Genomic DNA, 22036 nt, shown 5'->3' with positions numbered 1-22036 from the left:
GTCATGTGCCGCCCACATTCGAAACTCTTGGGGGGACGATGTCAAATTTTTGGGAGTGGCAACAAGTCGGTTCTCCATCGAAACGTCACCTTCTATTAAGTATATCTAAGATGTCGGAATAAATACGAATGTGAGAGAACATATTACGATTTTCTTGTGTTATTCCAGCTGCTTTTTGAGCTTTTTCAACATCTTGATCTGATCTTACAACAATAGTCGATTCACGCTAGTCGAAAATGTTGTTCTTTGAACACATTTAATGCCCTGTTTGAGAACTAAAATTTTTTATTTTAACAAAGTCTATACTAACCTGAAATCGCCGGGAAAACCTGAAATTTTGCTCTGTTTTGAGGGTATTGAGGTAACTCCCACAAATTCAAAAACTTGTCGAAGTTAAAATAAGGAAAAAGTTGCCATAAACATGGATTGGGACTCAAGTTTAAAGCTATAATTCCTAAGCTAAGTGATTTTTAGACTACACAAATGAAAATTTATCTTTTTACCTTTTATAAGACAAAGTAGAGAGCCTAAATATAATTTTGTCTCACTTTCCTTGATGTGGCAATTCGTCACTTGACAACCGAAACTAGGAAAAACTTAGGATTTTTTTATTTAAACCATATATTGTCGAGTACATACATCTAAATATTATACTCTAATTAATTTTATTAAATAAAAAATTTAGATAAATTTGGAACGAATACACTGAAGATGAATTTTTCGAGACAAAACGTCTGAATCTGGTTCGGGCTGAGGCAGTAAAGTATTGAGGATCGTGAAGGCTTGCAAAAAATGTAATAAAATTTCTAGGGTCGTATTTAAAAAAATAAAGTTGACGATGGTCCTGGAGAGACGAAACGTTACATATAAAAATTGATTATGCCAAAAAGTGTTCTTCTTTTTTCAATATAACCTCAAACTAAGCTGAAATGAAACAAGAACGGATTTCCAAAATTTCGTTTTCTTTCAAATATTTCGAAAACGAATCATGTTAGCCTTGATTTTTTAGAGGCATAATGTTGGTCCCCTGATTACGCAACTTTGCTCCTATTTAAACTACTTCGTACCTCTTACCTTTTCCGAGATCCCTGTAGTGAGAAGCGAATTTTTAACAACCTGTATTTTTCAAAAAACATGCCTTCAACGGTACCATTTTTTCCTAAACTAAAAATCACCCAGTATACTAGAAACACATTTGATATTCAGATTTTTTTTTTAACTAATTACAAATGTTCTTCATTTGGAGAAAAACCAAGAGGCAAATTTTCAAATTAATAAATTTTTTTTAAATATTAAGTGAAGATAGAGACAACAGAATGAAAATTACTATACGGGGTGTCCCGTTTGTGTTTCAAAAAAACTTGTGTGCAAGTTCCTCGTAGGTACATGCTACCGAATTTCGACAAGTATACCTTTCTTTTTGTAGTATGCTTTAGGGTTTACAAAACCGTTTGCAAATGTAACAAATTGTGACTTAACATATTTTTTTCCGATTATACCCCTTCAATTATCTGTATCAACGACACTGCTATTCAGAAAGAAACTGCACACTATTCTTAACGTCCAGTTGATGTTTACTCGTGTACAAATTTTGACATTTTTATATTTAACCGATTTAACTATAATTAAGAAATGCCATTTGGTTAGTAAACTGTATCTCGAAAACAAGGAATGAGGAACCTGCACAAGATTTTTGAAATATGAACAGGACACCCTGTAGAGTTCAAATTTATGCCTAGAAAATTTTCCAAATCTTGAAAAGCTTGGAAATATCATGAATTTGGTCAGGATCTAGTATACACCTTGTTCTGTTTTTATAATTGATTTATTTTTAAACTGAAAAATATCCAGGCACAAACTAGATATAAATATTTGACGAGCTAAATACCCACCTTAATGCTACTGAGATTTTTTTTTACAACACACAATAGAAACATTTAACCACATGCACAAACACGTGCTTAAGCTTTTTATTCTATTATTTAATTAGGCTTTGACATTGTACGACACAACTAATTGCGTTTGGATTATTAAAGGTTTTCCTGTGAAACAATGACATCACTCGGTAGTCATAGGTCAAATGAAAGTGGACGCCGATAATGATGTTGAAGAATATCCATTATGATTCCATAATCGGTGTATTCCTTTCTATGATAATTTACGGCATATTTTCTGTAGTGTTTCTCATAGTAACCTTCTTTATTTCTGGGTCATAGTGCGACATCAGACTTATCGTGACTTTTTGTTATAGAAGCGGTTTCGTGATGCCCCATAAAATTCGTGTCTTTAATGTGTCTTTATCCGTTTTCATTAATATGCATGTGGGTCGTTTGGTCTGAGTGTCTGGCTCGGGAATACTATTTGTGAACGAGTTTTTTTCCTTCGTAAATGGGTCTGGCTGTACAATAAAATGAAAGAAACATGCGAGCAATGTATGGAATTAAGTGTTAATTGTAAATATCAACAAATGTTTCAATAGATGTTGTGATCCAAATGGCGTGGACTGTGCGAAACGTAGGAAGAAAAAGGCAAAGACCCATTTTTTTTTCGTATGTACCAGTCACACAGTTCTCGCAACATACTTTAAATACAATGGAATATAAACTTCTGGTTACCATAGTTGGCTAACCGTAGTTCGTAATTGTCATGAGACATTGTAATTACCTTTGGTTTTGTTTGTGCCACCAGCTCCTGCGTTGTGAACCAAAAGTGTATTTGTTGAGATGAGGAATGATGTCATGTTCATGTCCCTTGTGACCACGGTGTTGATTGAAATCATTTCTGAACTGTTTTGGTGGTAATATGAATTAAATATATTAGAGAACTCCTTTTGAAATTTGCTTGAAAACAAATTCCGCGCTAATCGATGTTCTAATGATATACATAGAGTCAGCTAAATCTTTTTGCTCTTTACAAATGCTCCTGTGTTGAGTTCAACATCCAGTGAAAAGCCAAACTGATGTACATTTATTATTTCCGGTCACCAAAATAAAATAGTAAAAATAGCGCGATTTTCATTAAAAATTTCCTAGAGCTAGAATCGATTTATTATACAAACATATGCATTACGCATGGATTTTTTTCTGAAAGTACGTTGAAAATATTTATTCTACGTACTTCGGAATGTTGTAAAAGTAAATAAAAGTGAGCACTTCAACAAAGACTAATGATCTTCCTTTGCAATAAATAAAGCGGTTTGTTTATAGCTCGGTTTCATTGATTTTTTTCTGTACTCAGAACCCAGCCAGTAACGATAGTTTTTATTTAGTTGGGCGTATTTTAAGGATTCGTTTATTTTCTAGGCTGTACAGATTTACGATAACCACGTGTGTTTATGTTGCGAAAGTTTGGTTAATGGTTTTATAATGTTACAATTATGTGAGGATTTCGTGATAGTTTCGCAAAAATAGGTCAATGTCTCAGAGAAAACTAGTTTCCTGGGTCCGTTTTTTCTTAAAATCACTATTTGAAGTAAAGGAAGTTTTGTGAATTGCTTTAGTTGCATGTACATTTTGCTAATGTAATTTCTTCCGTAACATAAATATAATATAAGATAGAGGAAAATATTTCGGTGTCAAAAAGACGACACGTCAATTCTGTGGTGGATAATTTCATACCTATCCCATGTTTTCAGCAAATTATTTTGTTTTATCGTAAAAATGCAAACTTAAAGCTGACTGTAGTAAATACTATATATTTCTATGTAGATGTTGTCTATAAAAAAGACACTTAATTTCGTGAAAGTCTGTATTTGGTATTAGAGCTAGAGCATAGATGGCTGTAATATTATCTGAAACTATTGAACATTTTTTGACCATATTCTCAGTTAAACCGCAAAACCAATCGTTCTTAGTTTTTCAAGGCGTAATTACTTTTCCATTTGTTTCACCTTGTAAGCCGCGAAAAAAGATTTCCATTATACATTGTACTTTCGTTCCGATTCTGATTAGCTTTTTGTCCCAGTCGAACCGTTCCAACAACCTCTACACAGGAAGTTTAAACGAAATATTTTATTTTCTTAGCGTTTGTAGTGTTTTCTTTAATGAACGACTGGAATTTCTTTGTGTTATTGTCGGAGTCATTGAGAACTTAATCGAATTCGTTCTGAATGGGCCCAAATAAAAAAGCCGTCTTCGTAATAAAGGCTTTAGTGAGACAACAACAAATCCCGTCTTCGTGGTTTTGGTTGAATGTGGTATTTTCCTGATACCCTAGAGCTCCTTTGTCATTTGTGTCACTTCGCGCGTATTCTTTTCAGATTTTGGGGGATATAATCAAAATTTATTGTCATGCGACATTTAGGCCTCAGTTTTCTCCCACGTAATTTTTACGAACAATGATGCTGAAGATGACACGTTTCTTTCACTTTTTTTGTAATATATTGATTTTATATTAAAAAATTCTAGTTCGTTGAATATTAATCGGTTACATTTTTAGGGAAAAAAACAGCAGGCGCAACTATTAATCACGTAAGTCATACATATGGGCGTAATTACATATTTTATCTTGGTAATTGAGGAACAAATAGAACGAGACGAAAACAAATATGTTTTAATATATAATTATGTCGACATATCGACATTCTTTTAATTAAAAACCCTTGTTCCCTTTAAATTTAGAAGTGAAGTCACGCTAATGTAGTTTTCTAATGTACAAATTTTGGTCGTTAATGATTCACTGGCTATAAATATTGATATTTATTGACATTGTCATCTAAGTAAATTGTTAGGTATGTTTGTGTTGTAGGGAAAATTGTATTTGTAGATTACAAGGACAAAGTTGTGAACCCATTTAGTCGTTAGTGTAATAGATTCTTCTAGTCATTAACATTATCCAAAGCGTCGTTAGTAGATTTCCGTAATGTACAGCATAACGAAATTGATAAAATTTTATTTTATTAAAAAACGAATCCAAAAATATTTTTTAAAATTGATTTAAAGCATAGTTTTTGGTTAATTCCGTTGGAAGAAGAAAGTCGAAAATATATAGGGTTTATGATAGATGGGGAAGTATTTCATTTTAATGTTATGCCATTTGGTTTACAGAGTTCTTGTGCGGCATTAGTTAGAGCCCTGCATAAAATCTTAAATAGATACGATAATTTTGTATTACACTACATACATACATTTGGACATAGTACTAAAAGCTTTAGATAATGCTGGTCTTAAAATTAATATTAAGAAATGTGAGTTTGTACAAACAGAAGTAGATATTTGTCGATGTTTTCCATTTAGGTCGACAACCCTAGTGTGGAAAAATTTGTGCGAAATTGAAACGCCATCGATTTTATCGCCTCATTAGGTTTAGAATGTAACAAGAAACTGATACATTATTGATAGAGCCCCCATAAGGAAGTGTCAAAAAAAAACAACCCTCGCTTTCAACAATAGTACCAAGTTGGTCACTTTTTAGTATGGTACAGGTCGAGTCAACTTTAAGGGGTTATTGTTAATTCCAGAACAGCTAAGTTCGTTAGATATTTCATCGATTCGTTTGCTGTTAGAATTTTCATTTCCGCTTGTCCCACTTTCCATTTGATTTTTCTCAATCTGCAATCGAAATTTGAGCGATTGGAAAAGTTTCCCCCTTTCGCCTTCATCTTAAATTTCGAATGCAAATACCACGCTTTTGTCAGTTGAAAAATACGAACTTGTAGAACAGATCAATCTTCCAACAGTACGTAAGGTCGTATTCCTAGTGACCTAGATAGGGCAAGACTTTTCCAGACCTTTAACGTAAATATATAGTATGTTCTTTTCAATTTATTTTCATCGCGACGGATATTTGATGCCACTGTGGAAATCTTGTAAGGACACGATCGAGGTTTACTTTTTAAACGTTTAATCACGGTTTTTGCGGAAAATAATATGACGGATGTACTTCCCACTCCTCTCGCATGTACAAAAGGTTATTCGTTGAAAATTAAAAATAAATACGTTAGTCAACACCGTTCTGGCGTGTTAATGAATCAGTAATAAATTTAGGACGTTTTCAACATTTTATATGCCACGTGGTGCAAAGTAAATATTGCTGGAGGTGAATGCAGACGATATTATATAAACACATTGAAAACCAGACCTTTGTAGCTTAAAATTGCATTGGAAAATTATTTTTCTTTATTCAAATGCAACAGGTATTACTGCTGCGGTTGAAATCATATGATGAAATTTGAAATATGGATGTAATCGTGTTGATCTGTACACAAAAATCTCCCTTGGGTTGATTTTTTAAGCTGAATTAAGTAAAAATATGGTCCATGCTAAGGTTGGCAAATATTATGATATTTATATAAATATCAAATATCGGATATATATCTTGATATATATATCGGATAAATATCTTAATAAAATTAAGAAACTATTTAGGTAAATATTTTTATTCCAAATATCAAAAACAAGAACAAAAAATAAATATAAATTCTGAAACTAATAAAAAATATTTGCCTGAATATTAAGTAGGTACTAAGAAAACTAACCAATTTACACCAAGTCAACATAAACATCATAAATATTAAAACAAATACAAACACACAGCACCTGCTCGAATTGACTAACACCTTGAGAAATAATGAAATAAAAATATTCATATTTTACTTTGTTGAAAAATTCGGGAAATCACGTAAATAAACACGTTCATCAACGATTAGCATACGGTTTTGCTGCCAACAGCTTTAGCAACTTTAAACCAGTAGGAATCATTACTTAAAGTTTCATAAATATCATGATATATATCAAGGAATAAATATCGTGATAAATATATCGGATATATATTGGACTCCATGCTAATTAAAGATGCTTTTGTTAATAAATTGTGACAACAGCAGTATGTACAGCTAACAAATAACAATAAACTAGTTTTTTTTTTATAAATAATAGGATTGTATTTTTGGAATTCCATTAAAAGATTGACAGAAACAATTTTGGTTGAAAATTTTATTGCCAATATCTTTTCAGGGTTATACAGGGTGATTCACTTTCTATAATTAGAATTTTAACCATCGACAAATCTCATCAAAATGTTATTTTTAAGTATACACTTTTTCTTCCAAAGTCTTTCTTTTAGAGATATAAGCTCTTGAAAAAACTTTTTTTTTAGTTTTTATTTCATCTTTCTTTTGTTTTATAAGAATGAGAAGCTCTATCGATTTTACAAATTATTGTGAAAATAGATCAATCAAATGCGTCCGTAAGGGGCTTTGATAATCCCTATTTTTAATATAATTTCCACGCCACTGGAAATTTTTCAAAATGAATATATTTTTTTTACACTGCGGTAAATTGAAACTTGGCAACTTAACCTCTCAAAACTCAATCGATATGACCCAAATCAAATTTATAGCACTTGGGCATGAAAGTACAAGTCTTTACGAGTATTTTAGAAAAAAATGTATGAAGATCGGCTGAAATCTGGTCATCTTCTGGAACTTTGGAAAAAAAATCTTCATATTTTTTTCAAGATCTTATATCTCTAAAAGGAAGCCTTTGGAAGAAAAACTGTACACCTCAAAATAACATTATTTTGACGAGATATAACGATGGTTAAAGTTCTAATTATAAAAAGTGAATCACCCTGTATATACCCTTAAACCGAATTTTCATTTCAAAGTAAGTAAAATATTATAGCATTTTGCTTAATTTAATCGAAAAAAACAGCCCACTTATAATTAGAGCTGTTTTATTTTGTCACATTTTCAGTTTTGTTTTATGTACACACGCGGTATGAATTGTTTTAATATTTTTGCTATTTGCACTTTGACCCGCCACCTTATCTTGAATATTTTTTTCTTGTATTTAATTTGAAATATTTGAAGTAGATAATGAGTTTAAGTTTATTTTAACAATGACTGGTATAAATTAGTTATAATTAATGATGTTAAGTACTTATTATTGTTCTGTTGTTGCTCGTGAAACATTTTCGAGTAACTGAAAATATATGCCGGTCAGTTTGAATAAAAAAAATGTGACAGAAGGGTTTATTGTTGTTTGCACCCGTTTGTTATTGCTGTGGAGTTGAAGCAAATTATATACGAGATTTTTTCGCTTAAATACGAATATATCGAACGTCCAAATAAGAAAGTCGCTGGAGATGATATTTAAGTTCATTCAATAGGCATTTGTATGCAAAAGAAACGTCATCGGGCCCAGAACGGGGCCTTGAGGAACTCCTATTTCAACCGCTCTATTTTCTGCGTAAAAAATTTTAATTTAAGCCACCGTAGTCATCGCTGACGACCTTTCTTTTTTAAATAACTACTACAATAAGTATGAATTCTAGCATTAACTGATACAAAGGTTTTTGTCGCCGCCGCTCTGTTCCACCTCCAGTACTATTTATTTCGTCACGTCACTCCTCCTTATCAGGTGAGAAACCGTCCGTCTACAACACTGTTGCCTTCCTCTAAGTGCGGATAAAACTAACCACGGCACATGTGACTTGCCGAAGACAAAAAAAAATGACTGCATGAGGAGAATCGCGCTTCCCGTGCTTTTCCCCGTATGATGTTCGAAGTTGGCAGCATAGGCGGAAGCAAGTTGGACGCGGCGGCGGCCCTCCGCCACCCCCACGTCAGGCAGCACTACAGCGTGAGGAACCAGATGATGAGGTTGCTCAGGAGGTCCAAATCGGCGGCGACGCCGCCTCCGGAGAAGATAGCCCCCCGTCCCGCAACCCACAACGGCCACCACTACCACCACAACCACGTGGTGCACCCCCAGTCCAGGAACGGGGGTATGGTGGTGAATATCGTGGAGGGGCTGCCGTTCGTCGTAGGCAAGAATAAGAAGGTAATGTTTCTTTTCCATTAATTAGAAGACGACATGGAAAAAATTAATATAAATAAATAAATTAAAGTGAATTGTAAGCAAGTCTTAAAAGTTGTTAGTTTATATACTAATAATATTTAGTCGACATAGAAATATATAAAGTATATAGAAAAAGATGAAGGTGGTTACTTCTGTGATTAAACGAAAGTATTATTTAATATTTTTAAAGTATTGGGGTATTTGAATTATTCCTCATGCCTTCGAAGCTGCTTTAACAATATAATCTATTTGCATTCTTAATTAAAGTACTGTCAAAAATAAAACTCAAAATCTCCAATTAATATGGTAACCATATGAAACAGGAATCGATTTCCGTGTACAAATAATTACTTTAAGTTTATTGAGTTCTTCCTGAAGATTCTAGGCCTGACCGATTTGACACACGCAAGCGTAGTGTTCGCGTCATCAGCTTACAAAATCATTTCATAATTTAGCATACCATCAAGGTCATTAATGGATCGGAGAAAGAGTGACGGACGCATGTTTGGCCCCTGTGGAATCCCCGATCTAGTTTCACCTTCATAAGGCGTAAGAGCTAATGAAATATTTATAATTTTAAAAAGTAAACGTCTTTGAATGTAATAGTAACAATGATATTCTCTGCGTAACACATGTATTCGTGGAACCGCTTAATTAATATAAGCAATTATTGTGATTATAAAATTACTGATTGCTACCTACTGACTATGTAACTCGCCTTAAGTTTTCAGAGACTTAGCGATGCCCATTTTGTGATTCACTTCTACCTACTTTAAAATGACGATATGAATCACAGAAGCGTAATAGTAAAAGTGGTTATTATACCGGGTGTTTATTAAGTACTTGTACAAACTTTAAAGGGTGAATCTTTGACTAATTTTGGGATAAAAAGTTCATATGAACATGGGTCCGCAACAACTTGATTCTTGAGATACAGCGCGTTCAAGATTTTGTAAAAAAATTATTGTAAATGTTATCAACTTATTTGTTGAAGTAGTTTAGTCTTAGTCTTGTAAGCGACAAATACTAAGAGTACCTTTTATACGTAAAATTCAATGGAGAATAGGTATGTTCAGTCTAAAATGAATACAGTGTGACACAAAAAAATTATGGTTATTTAAATCCATTTACAACCCTCTCTGTGAACTTTTTTATCTTATAATTAGTCAAAGATTCACCGTTTAAAGTTTGTACAAGTACTCAATAAACACCCTGTATAATTATGTGTTGGAAAGAGTTACATTACCAAGTTGTCCTTCGTATGCTCTTCTGAATGGACAAAACCGAAGGATATAGAAAATTTTGAAGGATCTAATTATAGTGGATCCTTCTGTTAAGAATATTTTGGGCTAATAAGGAATACTGAGCATTTTTTTGTTGATTTTATCGTCACTATTTTGAGGGGGAAACGAACGGGACGATTTCGCGACATTTCCTGCTACAAAGTTATCAAATAACTGCTCAAATCGATTTTAATGTGAAATGAAAATTTCGATATACAAGCGGAAATTAAAAACACGTCCAGTTTGTTAAGACGCAAACTCGATTTTCTGTGCCTTTCAGGACCGTTTCTGCGTGTCGAAATTCACATTTGCGTAGCTGTTCGATATTAAACGGAATTCATATCGGAAGTAACTTCATCCATCTATCCCAGCATCAAAGTTTTGATGAATTTCCAGCGAGTTCCGCGTTATATTGAAGCTTCAAGGCTTTGGGGTTATTTCCTCGTAAAAATATATTTAAAAATTAAATTATCCTGGATTTTAAGTTTCCAAAGTGGGATAACGACTGGTTAAATGGTTTTTTTTTATGAAAGTGATTCATGAAAAAGAAACTACCTTGAGTGTAATTGCTGTTATCTTGTACATTAATGTTGGAACTATGCATGTTTTCCTTGAGTGAGTTTTAAATTGTATCGACCAGTTATTTAGACGTGATAAATATTTTGAAACTTGAAACAAATTGCTAAATCGAGCGCATGCATACAATTAAACAAATGTAACATTAATCGATGGTCGTCGAAAAAACATACTAATTATGTAATTAATATTGGCTTTTTGTCATTTTACACCGGCAACATATGCTTAACATAATGCCAGTCGTATAAATTTTTTTACGTCACTACTTACTGTTTCCGGGGCGACAGTTTATAATACAAATTATATACAGTGTGTCTACGGGTACCCACCCCACTCTTTCTTGTACACTATTTTATTGTTGAATTTTCGAGAAAAAGTTATTCTTGATAAAAAGTTTTGCTTATCTTGCTGTTGAAAGCCATGGGCAGTAACCAAATATGTAATCAAACATACAGGGCGTCCAAATAATTTCAAAATGTGAAATTTTCCTTAAGCAAAGTGCCTCTAATTTTTGTCTTCCTTAAAAACTATTTAACAAAGTTGTAATTTCAAATTTTAAAGCTCATATTCCGTCAGCTACATTATGAGTAAGTTTTCGACCGTGTTGATTTAGGTACGGAACAGCAGATTCTGCTTTTGTTTGGAATAAATTTACACAGCCTGTGATACTAAAATATTAAAGTGTACTAATTTTATGACGTCGTTACAATTAATTATAAAATGCCCGCTAACTAATCGCGAAACGACGGAGTAAATGGTGTAAACAAACCCATAATTTACTCTAGGGGACGGCCTTACACGGTATGCATACTTAAGGAACTAATAAATCCTGTCTAGGAAGATATTTCGTAATAATAATTATCGTCGTTCTTTCCAAGGATACATTCTTGCACCGGCTCACGTTGAAATAAAGTCCTTGAAGATTGTTTGCCAAAAATAGAAGCGATTTGCTGTTGGAGCAGAAATATGGGAGGTACAAAATTTTAAGGATTGAACTAAAATACTAATAAATAAATAATTGATTTAATTAATGAAGAATTTATATGTTATTACTAGAAACTATCTAAAAGTTTCCAGTTTTAATGATGTTGAGAGTGTTGAGAGTCTACTATTTTAATGTTACATGCTTAACATAAAACATCTATATTTAACCCCATACGCCCAATGTATTTTCTTATACAGTTCTAGAGTATTATTTAATTTTAGTTTCTCAAGTTTCTAAATTCGACTTCTACATGCTAGATGTTATTCCATAAATTTCTCTTGACGCCCTTTGATACATTTATCCACTTTTAGATCCTGAGTGAAGTCATAGTTGCCAGTCGTCTTACATTTGTTAAGATTTTTTCTTGTAAGTTGTTTAAAAATAAGTTTTTAAGTTCCTCTATGAACTCCTTCCCAACTCGGCTTTTTCATGAAGCCAACTACTTTAATCGAGATCTGAAATACTGAAGCGAATAAAACTTTTTTCGTCATTTATTTTTATACAGATCTTTCCAAGAAGCTATTGGTAAACAATTTTTACTATATTGATCCTCCAAATAGTATAAATAGTGAAAATAAATAAGAAGAGCTCCTGATTTCCTCGGTTTTTCTTATAAAATGAATGTTGTGTCTATTAAAACATGTTTATAATGCATGCACAATTCCTAGAAGAATCTTATACTTCAGATCTAAATATATATCTGAAAACAATATGGTTTGGGCAGAGAAACACAGGAATATTTGATATTTCATCAAATTTCTAATAAATATTTATAAAACAAAATTTGTATAAAGTAGGTAGTTCAAGATGTTCATGAATAAAACTGAATATTTAAAATGTTACACTATTTTGTTTTGTATCGCCTGAATTTCAGCAGTTTTTATAAATATGCTCCGTTTTTCCTACCCTAAAAATTTTGCAACTAGCGATCGCGTGGTTTTCGATTAACAGAATTGTTAAGAAAATTTCAAAAAATGTATCGCTTACCTTGGGTTTAAATTAAGATTTAGAAAGGGCACACATTTTTAGAGATACTTACCATAATAAACGATGATCAATATATACGAGTATCTGTTATCTAAATGATATCTACATAATTTATTTTATAATTTTAACCTCAGCTCTGTCTCTTTCTGGCAGCAAATAAATAATAAAACCTACGATTTCCTTACCAATTGAAAATATGTTACAAAAATCTTTTTTTCTTCCATGTAACATCTTTACCTGTACTCTAATGCTTATTTTTAATTAATGATGTAATAAAATATACATAAATATGAATGTCATTAATTTAAATATTGTTTACCACTTTGAAATATTTAAATTACAACATAAACGTTTTTTTATGGAACATCCTACTAACAAATACATAGACATATACTATATACAGGGTGTTTTTGTAAATAGAAGTTCTCTTTTAACTTCTAAAAGGGCAGAAATTGAGTGATGGCAACAGCGCCCGAAAATCCATGTTGGTTTGGCGGAATCATCAGTGGCTGTGATCGAACGTCAGCCCTGGTGAAGTGCAATTCATTAACCAAGAATAAAGTTCTTAGTATGCAAAGTACAACTCCCAAATTGCATTGTGTACTGTACTACACGTACTAACCTATACCTCTAGCCATAATATTGAAATTTTGTGGCTAGTGATAGTTACTTCAATCATTTTGTTAACGTAGTATTTCCTTTGTAGAAACGGTGCTTGGTACAATTAACTAGACTGTTTCTCATAAACGATATCACGATGTATCAACGCTCCTATTCAGGTTGTTATCAAGAAGGAAAGAAAAAATATATTCGTACATGTGTAGTATAATTACGTTTATTATTCGCAATCGACAAAGGCGGCCGAAATTTATTTTCATCTCCGCCTTATTCCATCTCCCAGGCTACCTCGAGAGATTGAATGAGCGAAGATTTTAGAACATTCGAGTACTGCGAGGAAATCTTTTTCATGTAAATTATGTATATTCGCAAAGCAGTTATGCGTATAAATTTAGAATTCTCACTTCAAAGAAATTTCTTAGGTGCTAATAAGTAGGCTTTACGTTCAGTTTTTTTTTAAGTTTGACTGTTTGAAACAGAGAAACGATTCGTTTTTCACCTAAGTACAATCTGTCAAAAATCACGGAAAAATTACGGAAATTCTTTTGACCCTTTAATTTTTTGCATTAGTGTATAAAAAAATGTATTTAGTATAATCGTACAGCATATAGATGATTACATGTAGTAGGACACATACAATATAATTAAAGAAGGAACCCTGATGAATTAACTAGATTATCAGAGTCGACGTTCGATCACGCCTATTGATAGCTGCGTGAATTGTCAAGGTAGATATTCGCTGTTGTTTCTTGCATTTGGTCTTTAAGGATTTCATCGTGATGTTGTCTTGGCTCGTGGTCGAATATGGTTGGGTTTTTAGGTTTAAGGTCATCACCTCGTCCGGGGGTCGTACTTAATTTTTGTGCCGTTTTTCTAGAAAATTCAAAACGTGGCCAACGCGTTGGTCTGTCTCAAGCGGTTTTCAGCTCGGTGCATAGCTCGTGCGATTGGTTTCAAAACATAGGTGAAAATTTCGAATGTCGACTGGCGCTGTCTGGATAATTTTGAGCGAATTCGGACTATTTCCGGCATTAAATTCGGAACATGGGTGAAATTTGAAGCTCTTATACGACAATATCTGAACGTTTCCTTGTGTCGATGCCGGAAGATCCGAATTGCTCTGCTGAAAACGCTTCTCCGCTGCCTCGAATAAACGGCTTATAGTAAAGCGACCAGAAAGGAGCAGGAATCTATAAATAATTCATTCGAGGACTACCGAGCTCGGTTCTTGTACGCGATATGATCGCTCTCGGAATTAAATCCGAGGCCCATTATGCCGGGTGCGATGACATAATAGCATAAACACGTCGGGGCGGCCGAGGAAGCGCGGCGCGGATTAAGCCGGAGGAATCGCGAGAGGCGATTGTTTGGATCCGAGCCAGTTCCGTGAAACCGTATCGCCGAGGGGGTTAGCGCTCTTCTTGCATTGTTCCGGGCGAAATTAAATTTTAAAGTAGGGTTGCCAAGCGTTGGTCCGTAATTAAGAATTGTAGGTATGCCCGGGAGTCGCCTGTCGAACAGATAAAGGATGTTTTTGTTGGACGGCGAAGAAAATTTTGGTATTCAGAAGACGATTTGCAAAAATGAAATCTTTATAATATAAATTACATGACGGAAAAACATTTTTAGTTGAAAAATGTACAATTTCGATGTTTTTTTTAACAGAAACGTAAAATGACTTATAAAACAGCCTTTCATAGAACTGTACTTGTCAGAGGATTATAAAAAATTAACAAAGCGCTATAACTTTTCCGCCGGTCTCGGCGCTGGGTGACCTCACGTCAGAACGCCGCTAATTGATTTTCTACAAATCGTCGGTTTTTGCTCGTTCGACGGCCAGAAAAAAAATGACGGAAAGATAAATTGGTGCGATATTAACGGCTCTCTACAAAGAGAAGCTGTCATACCATACCGCCAAGGCTAACCGGAAACCTCGAATCATTCAGACCGCGAAATTGCATTAGGTATGTGTATGGATTTCCTAATTTTACTCTACGCAGAGGCGTGCCATAAATAACTCGCGCTCGGTGTTGGGCGCCATTTTCCCCCCGTGATATACGACTCGACATGTGCGTGTTGATGTTTCTCCTAGATTAGATATTAAAAATATACAAGGCATCAACTTCTCATCCTTGAAAGTGATAAACTTGGGGGAAATAATAATTTTAAGGATGAGGTTTGAGGTAATTTATTGGAACTTGAAGTAGATTCATTACCAGAAGTTCAATGTTCATTTTGGGTCACCTGTGATAAAATTTTTACTGTAGTTTCGAATGTAAAGTAATGACGGTAAATGTAGCAAATTATAGCACCTTGCCATTCACTTTTGTTGTAGTTTTCTACTATGCAACATTTTAATTCAATTAAAAATAATTACATATACAGGATGTCTCAGAATAACGTGTACAACGGAAGACCACAAATTCGTGGACTCAAAATAGGCAGATTTTGATTATTTTTGGAGTGTGGACTTTTATTTTCAATCAACAAATTTTGGTGTTATACAGAGTGTTTTTTATAACTCGCAACTCCTACAAAATTAATATATGGTGATAACATCAGTTCGTAACTTTTTTCTCTTTCGGGCAATAATGACAACTATTTTTTATGATACCATTTGGGAGTTTTTGTAGAATTTTGATTAAATAAGCGGTTTGGGTACAAAATATCTACATTATCTTGCCACCCATATTACAATACTTAATAAAGTGCTGGTAGTCATTGATTTTGTAGGTTGACTGTAATTTCAGTTTGATCTTTTAAGTTATTGTACCCAATTCTTAATGAGTGTTTACTACGATAAAATACCACATGTTAATTCGTTTTTCGGTATGGATACACATACGACGAATTAAAGCTATTTACAACGTGCCTAATTTTATTGAAATTATTCGTAAAAACAATCAAATGCAATAAAAAATTCTGGAGATAAAACTAACAAGTTGATGTTATTAAATCTAGTATAACTTATTATAACTGTTCAAAATGACCATCACTGTTTCTACAACAAAGTTTAATTCGGCGAAGAAAGTTAAAGGATACCCTTTGCCGTTCTTTAGGGCTATTTTTTCAAAACATTCATGGCATTTTGGATATGCTTCCACAACTCTTCTTTAGTGTTAGATGTGGACGCATACTGCCGGATCTTTACAGTGAAATGTGGTGGATCTCCATCATGCATAAACCACATGTTAGCTCTGAGTAATAACGGCACATCTTCCATGACTCGAGTTTTACAAAAATTTTAAATAAAATCCCCATTCCAGTCTATTGGGTAGAATAACAGGACAAATAATAATGCTATCAACGATCTCAAACCAAAAATTGATGCGAAATTCATGCTGATAATGTTTCACTTTGTCAGCATGTGGATTTTGTTGAGCATAGACACGATCATTGTGAATATTTGTTATTCCGCTTCTAGTAAAACAGAATTGGTCTTAAGCCATTGCACCCGGCTTAAGGATCAAACTGAAGTTGCAGTCAACCTACAAAATCAGAGCCTACTAGTACTTGGTTCATTTAATCAAAATTCTACAAGAGGCCCAAAAAAACTTCCAAATGGTATCACCTATCAAATAAAAAATAGTCGTCCAAAAGTTATGAACGGATTTTATCAACATACAATCAATTTTGTAGGAGTTCTAAGTTTTAACTCTGTATAACACCGAAATATGCAGATTGAAAGCAAAAGTTCACACCACAAAAATCAAAATCGATTAATACGTATTCGAGTTATTTACAAAATTCAAAAAATGTTCTTGAACTTTGCGGCCATCTAGCGGCCAAACACGTTATTCTATAACATCCTGTATAATCTAATAAGATACACAACATGCTTCGGCGTCCATTCTTCAATTTAAGGTCTCAAAATACACTTTGCGAAAGACAATTTGGCAGATTTCCTTATTTTTTTTGCAACAACAAATATTGAGTGAAGTCCTACAACAATTGCGTTTGAATTACTTGTCATTCCTTAGCGTTATTTCGACCAGAATGATAATATACCGCCCCCTCTTTCGCACAAGTCTAAATTGTAAGTTGAAATCAAGAAAATTTTTATATTTCACCACACAAACGATGTTTTTACGCACATACACTAAAAACTGCATTATGCAGTCTAATATTTATATTTTTAACATGTTTTATGGGCTGTGACTCGATGAACGTCAGTGTTATCTTGCCTAAGGTTAAAGTTGCGTCAAAAGCCAAACATATGCCTGCGAAATCTGATGTTTCTCCTAAATATTTATGGAAATTAACGATGTCTCTATATTTACTGTGATTTAATGTACGACCCCGTGATAACATTTAAAAAAATTGTTGATTTATTGCATTTTTTTTCTAGTTTCGTTTAATCTCATATTTATGTAACCCTTATCGGCAGCAGTAAACAAATATATTTCGATTTTTTAAATCTGTTGACCCATGATGTAGGTACAGGGTGATTTCACTTTAAATACAGAAACTATAAGAATGGATTAGTTGCCAAAATATAAGTAGTTTCATTCATTTCTTCATTCATTCAATTCCTTCACCGCATTACGAAAATATAGCAGAAAATATATAGGTATATTTTTGTAAACTTTTAACATTATTTCGAATACGGAATCCCGAAGGAAAAAACTCTATTTATTTTTTGGTAATGAATCTATTCCTGCAGTTTCTGTATTTATAGTGAAATCACCCTGTACATAATGAATTGAAATTTTTTTTGAATTTATGCGAATTGGCTTGGCCAAACGTTTCACACCGTCAATATACATTGGCCTAACGATTAAAAAGCGAACTACACGCCTCCATATCTTCGGTGATTGATATCGGAAGTACGTCGGATCACCCACGTGTTCTTTTTCCTTTTGCTTCGAATTGAATCGTTTGCCCTAACAAGGATAACTAAATCTCCCCCTCAATGTGATAAATCGAGGAAGCGGAAGGAACAGGAACCAGAATATTTTTTATTGAAAGCAATTCACTTGGGAGCACATTACTCGGAAGTTCGAAACGTATAGCGGGAAAGTGGAGCTGAAAATATCGACGATTTGGACGACGTTTGGTGAGACATAAAAACTATATTCCGGCGGGTTATTATTGTTAATTTTCCGAAAACTATGAATACAAGAAAATACTTTTTTTATATTTTAAATACTATTCAGTAAAACGTAGTATTTGATCGAAAATGCCATGGACATTGTTTTTTAGATACTCCCTTCAATTACCCCTTAAGTCTCCGCCACTGTGTATGAGTTCTTCTGTTCTCTAGAAAAATAAACCTTCCCGAACCAGAAATAATTATTTCCGATTATACCTGAATGGTTCCCAGTGTTTGTAAACAACACTTTATATCTATTTCCATAACGTAGACGGTAGTATCCTAGATTTATATCGGCTGTTACTTGAAATTACACCGCTATGACGTAGGTACTTTCCTTCGTGCTCTCGTTGGTTCGACTTTTTTCACAATGCGATCGCATTAGAGGATAAGGAGGAGTAATAAAAGAAATTTACTTATCTTTCGGTCCCCATTCCGTACTTCTATTTTTAGGGGTTGTATCCTATTTATATAAAAGTTTATTTGTAGATTTTGCTAACGATATTGACGAAGCATTCAGGATTATTTCCATTACTCCGTACTTTTTTATTTAGTTTTCTGTGTAAAACTTAATAGATATACGCCTTCCAAAAGCAACAAATGTTACGTTATCTAATTTTGACGGTTGTGTACGGTTTATTTTGTTTAAAATATATTTAGTTTGTAGTATTTCTAGATAAATAATTTAAATAATAAGCTCAAAATAGAAGCTGCTACAGCATTAGTCCTTTTTATGATTGGCTTTGTTGATAACCAAAACAAATACACATTCTAAGAAAAATGGTATATCAAAAGTATACTCCTTTTGTTCAAGTTGTAGATACGTTAATTATTGTTATTGCAAATGAATTTTAATTTATTTCGTAGAATGTGGTACATACTTTAAACATTTCATATTAAAGGATAATACCTTTGCCACATTTTCCGATACACTTACTTGACTTCGGTTCTTATCTAGAGAGTTAGTTAAATGTATTCAGACAAACAAATAATTATCTACCGCTTATTTAAAAAAAATACATCAAGGATAGATTGTTCTTTGTTCTAAAGTGACTAGGCGCAGTTCTTAGAAGCCTAGAAATGCTTATTTAATTTTCCGCTACATATACCTACTGTCTCATTTTTTAATCTTCAAGCAATTCGCCATTGCAGCATAAAGTGTAAAACGGTTTATAATTGCTCTAATTATAGAAGGCGTAAATAATAATATATGGCTGATCTTATTTGCTTTAATTAATTATATAAAAAATGTCCAAAAAGAAACGCAGGATTTCATATGAGTCTTCTTAAGAAACTCTCCGAATTTCCTCCGAAAAAATATAAAACTAACTGATTTTAAGAAATGTTTGGTTGTGGAGTTTTTTTTCAAAAATGGAAAAACCATTTTTCTTTGAACCTGAAGTAGTTCAACGTTACGTTTTTATTCAATTTGTAATGTAATAAAAAATGCAACAATATGTTTTATAACGGGAGCTCTAATGAACTTGTTTATGGGTAATAACAAAATATTTACTGCTAGAGTGTACAGTTACACTTTCTTCCCATCGCTTTTAAATTCATATTCTGTATTGAAAATTGTCTATTATTAGGTACCAGCTTTTTATATGCGAATGTATAAGTATGTTAAATAAATTATACTAACGTAAAAGAAATTTATATTAAGAAATTTATTTGTTTATCCACACCACCATGCCGTTTGATGGTTGTAAGATTTACCTTTATTGGCCAATAAAGTTGTTGAAGTGCGCCTCATACAATAGTCAGTATATGCTTCTGGATTTGCGATATTCAGGAATGAAGCAACTATTGAGGATGCCTTCGTCAATGTGTTGATTCCAACAGGCTGAGAATTACATTTTTTATTGATGTATCTTAAAAAGAATCTGTCTTGTGTTAGGCGAATTGGGTGCACATAAATATATTTTCTGCATACTTTAACATATATGTGCTCTTTCCAATACTGCAGCTTTTTTGCTTTGTATCCTCTCGATTCACTCTTCAAATAAGCAGTAAGCTTGTTATATTTCCCAATATCTATATTTTTATATACCTTTATAGTAGCCTTCAACATCGAATACTTCGACCACAGATAAAATTGCATATTTTTTCTTCAAATTTAAAAAATACGATAGTATGATTTCTTCATTTGTTGTCTCTCCGTTTTTCCCTCCATTCGTTAAATTCGGCGAACACTTTTTCGTAATGTTCCTTGGATTTCGCTGGCAATAAATGGAAAATTGCTTCTTGAGCTTCTTCAAAAACAGCCACAGGAACACAATTACTTTCTTGGCAGATAGAACTGTTTATTAAATAATTGATAATAAACAACGTACCATAGGAATCAGTGGGTATAACAAAACCTACCACGTTTCATTGAGTATTAGTAAGAAATATCAAGTCGTGCGAATATTTCTTTATTAAATTCCAATAATTCTGTCTCACAAATATGATTGTGATGTGATTATGGATAAAACGTTGTATTGCATTCGTGATTTTTAATTGCCTTTTATCCACTTAAACTACGACTCGTATACATTAAAATGCTACTTAAAACACTAAATAACTATTAACTTACTTTATATAACTTAGATTCTGACTAAAATTTCGTTCAATATGTTATGACATTGACATTATTTAATGATAGTATACGTAGTGTCAATCTTATTTTGATTAGTATTATTAAATTGACCGATTTGTGTGGTAGAGGAGCAGATTATTACGATTACCATGTTCGTTTTCTTAAGAGGATAAAAACTGAAATTGTGATCTTTTCAAACTTTGAAACCAAGTATTTCGAGGGCAAGAAACAAACAAAGTTCGTGATAAACTGGGACAGAACATGGAAAAAGATTAATTATTATTTCATACGGTCCCTGTCGCTTAAAGTGTTTAATGGAGGTTAATCGAGTAACACTAACTTGTTTAGCCAACTTGACATAAACAGTAAACGTTTGCCCAAGGATGGAAAGTAACAGTACACGCTTTGTCGTTATGTCCAAGGGGCACTATACCGTTTTTTACCTAAAGTAATGACAATGGTAACAATTTCATTATGATGTACAAATATACACCATTAAGTTTATTGTTCTGGTTGTTGTCTAAAATTGCAGCATTTCTATTTATATACGACTTCTAAACCATTTAACCACAATTTTAATAGAAAAACTTGTGTAGTTTCATTTTAAAACTGTCTGTCGTTAACATTTTTTTAAATATATTTTCGACTTCCTGCAATGCAAGACGCTTTACTGTCTAATCAAGTTTTAAAGCAACTTCAGAGCGACTTGGAAGAAACGAGGTCAGTAGTGCATTGTATTTCGTTGTAAAATAATAAAACTCCTTCAGTTGGAATAACCAGAAACAATAAAATCTAAGAAAAGGGAAAAAGGATTAGCGATTTTCTAAAAACACGGGTAACTGTTTGGTGTTCGATATAAAATGGACGATTTCGATTTTTTAGACATTTTTTTATTTTGTTGCAATTTTGTGAGACAGATTCAATGTGTTCCCCTTTTGGTATATTAAAGAGGAGACTGTAAATGTCACAGGAAATAAACGTCTGCCCACTAAACTAAGTTAATTCACCCCACACCTCTCGATTTCCCGTCGCATGATTGGAGGATATGAATTTCATGGCGTTCCAATGGGAATATGAAATTTTCCAGCTGCAAGATTTTTTTTATTTAATTATCTC

General features: G+C 33.1%; 1 protein-coding gene across 3 annotated transcripts in view; it reads left to right on the top strand.

Moving 5' to 3' along the window:
- The window catches only part of LOC108917417 (serine/threonine-protein kinase MARK2), an 85635-nt gene that overhangs the window by 19630 nt on the left and 43969 nt on the right, over nucleotides 1-22036 (top strand). For 2 of the 3 annotated variants that reach the window (XM_018723989.2, XM_018723988.2), the window contains exon 2: nucleotides 8361-8783. The exons of the other annotated variant lie outside the window; for it this stretch is intronic. In XM_018723989.2, the coding sequence (XP_018579505.1) occupies nucleotides 8496-8783 (288 nt within the window). In that variant the 5' untranslated portion in view covers nucleotides 8361-8495. The remainder of the gene's footprint in view (nucleotides 1-8360; nucleotides 8784-22036) is intronic. 3 annotated transcript variants of the gene reach the window in all.

Source organism: Anoplophora glabripennis, unplaced genomic scaffold (genome assembly GCF_000390285.2).
Source record: "Anoplophora glabripennis isolate ALB-LARVAE unplaced genomic scaffold, Agla_2.0 scaffold4, whole genome shotgun sequence".
Taxonomy (NCBI): domain Eukaryota; kingdom Metazoa; phylum Arthropoda; class Insecta; order Coleoptera; family Cerambycidae; genus Anoplophora; species Anoplophora glabripennis.
This window is presented reverse-complemented; position numbering and strand designations above follow the sequence as displayed.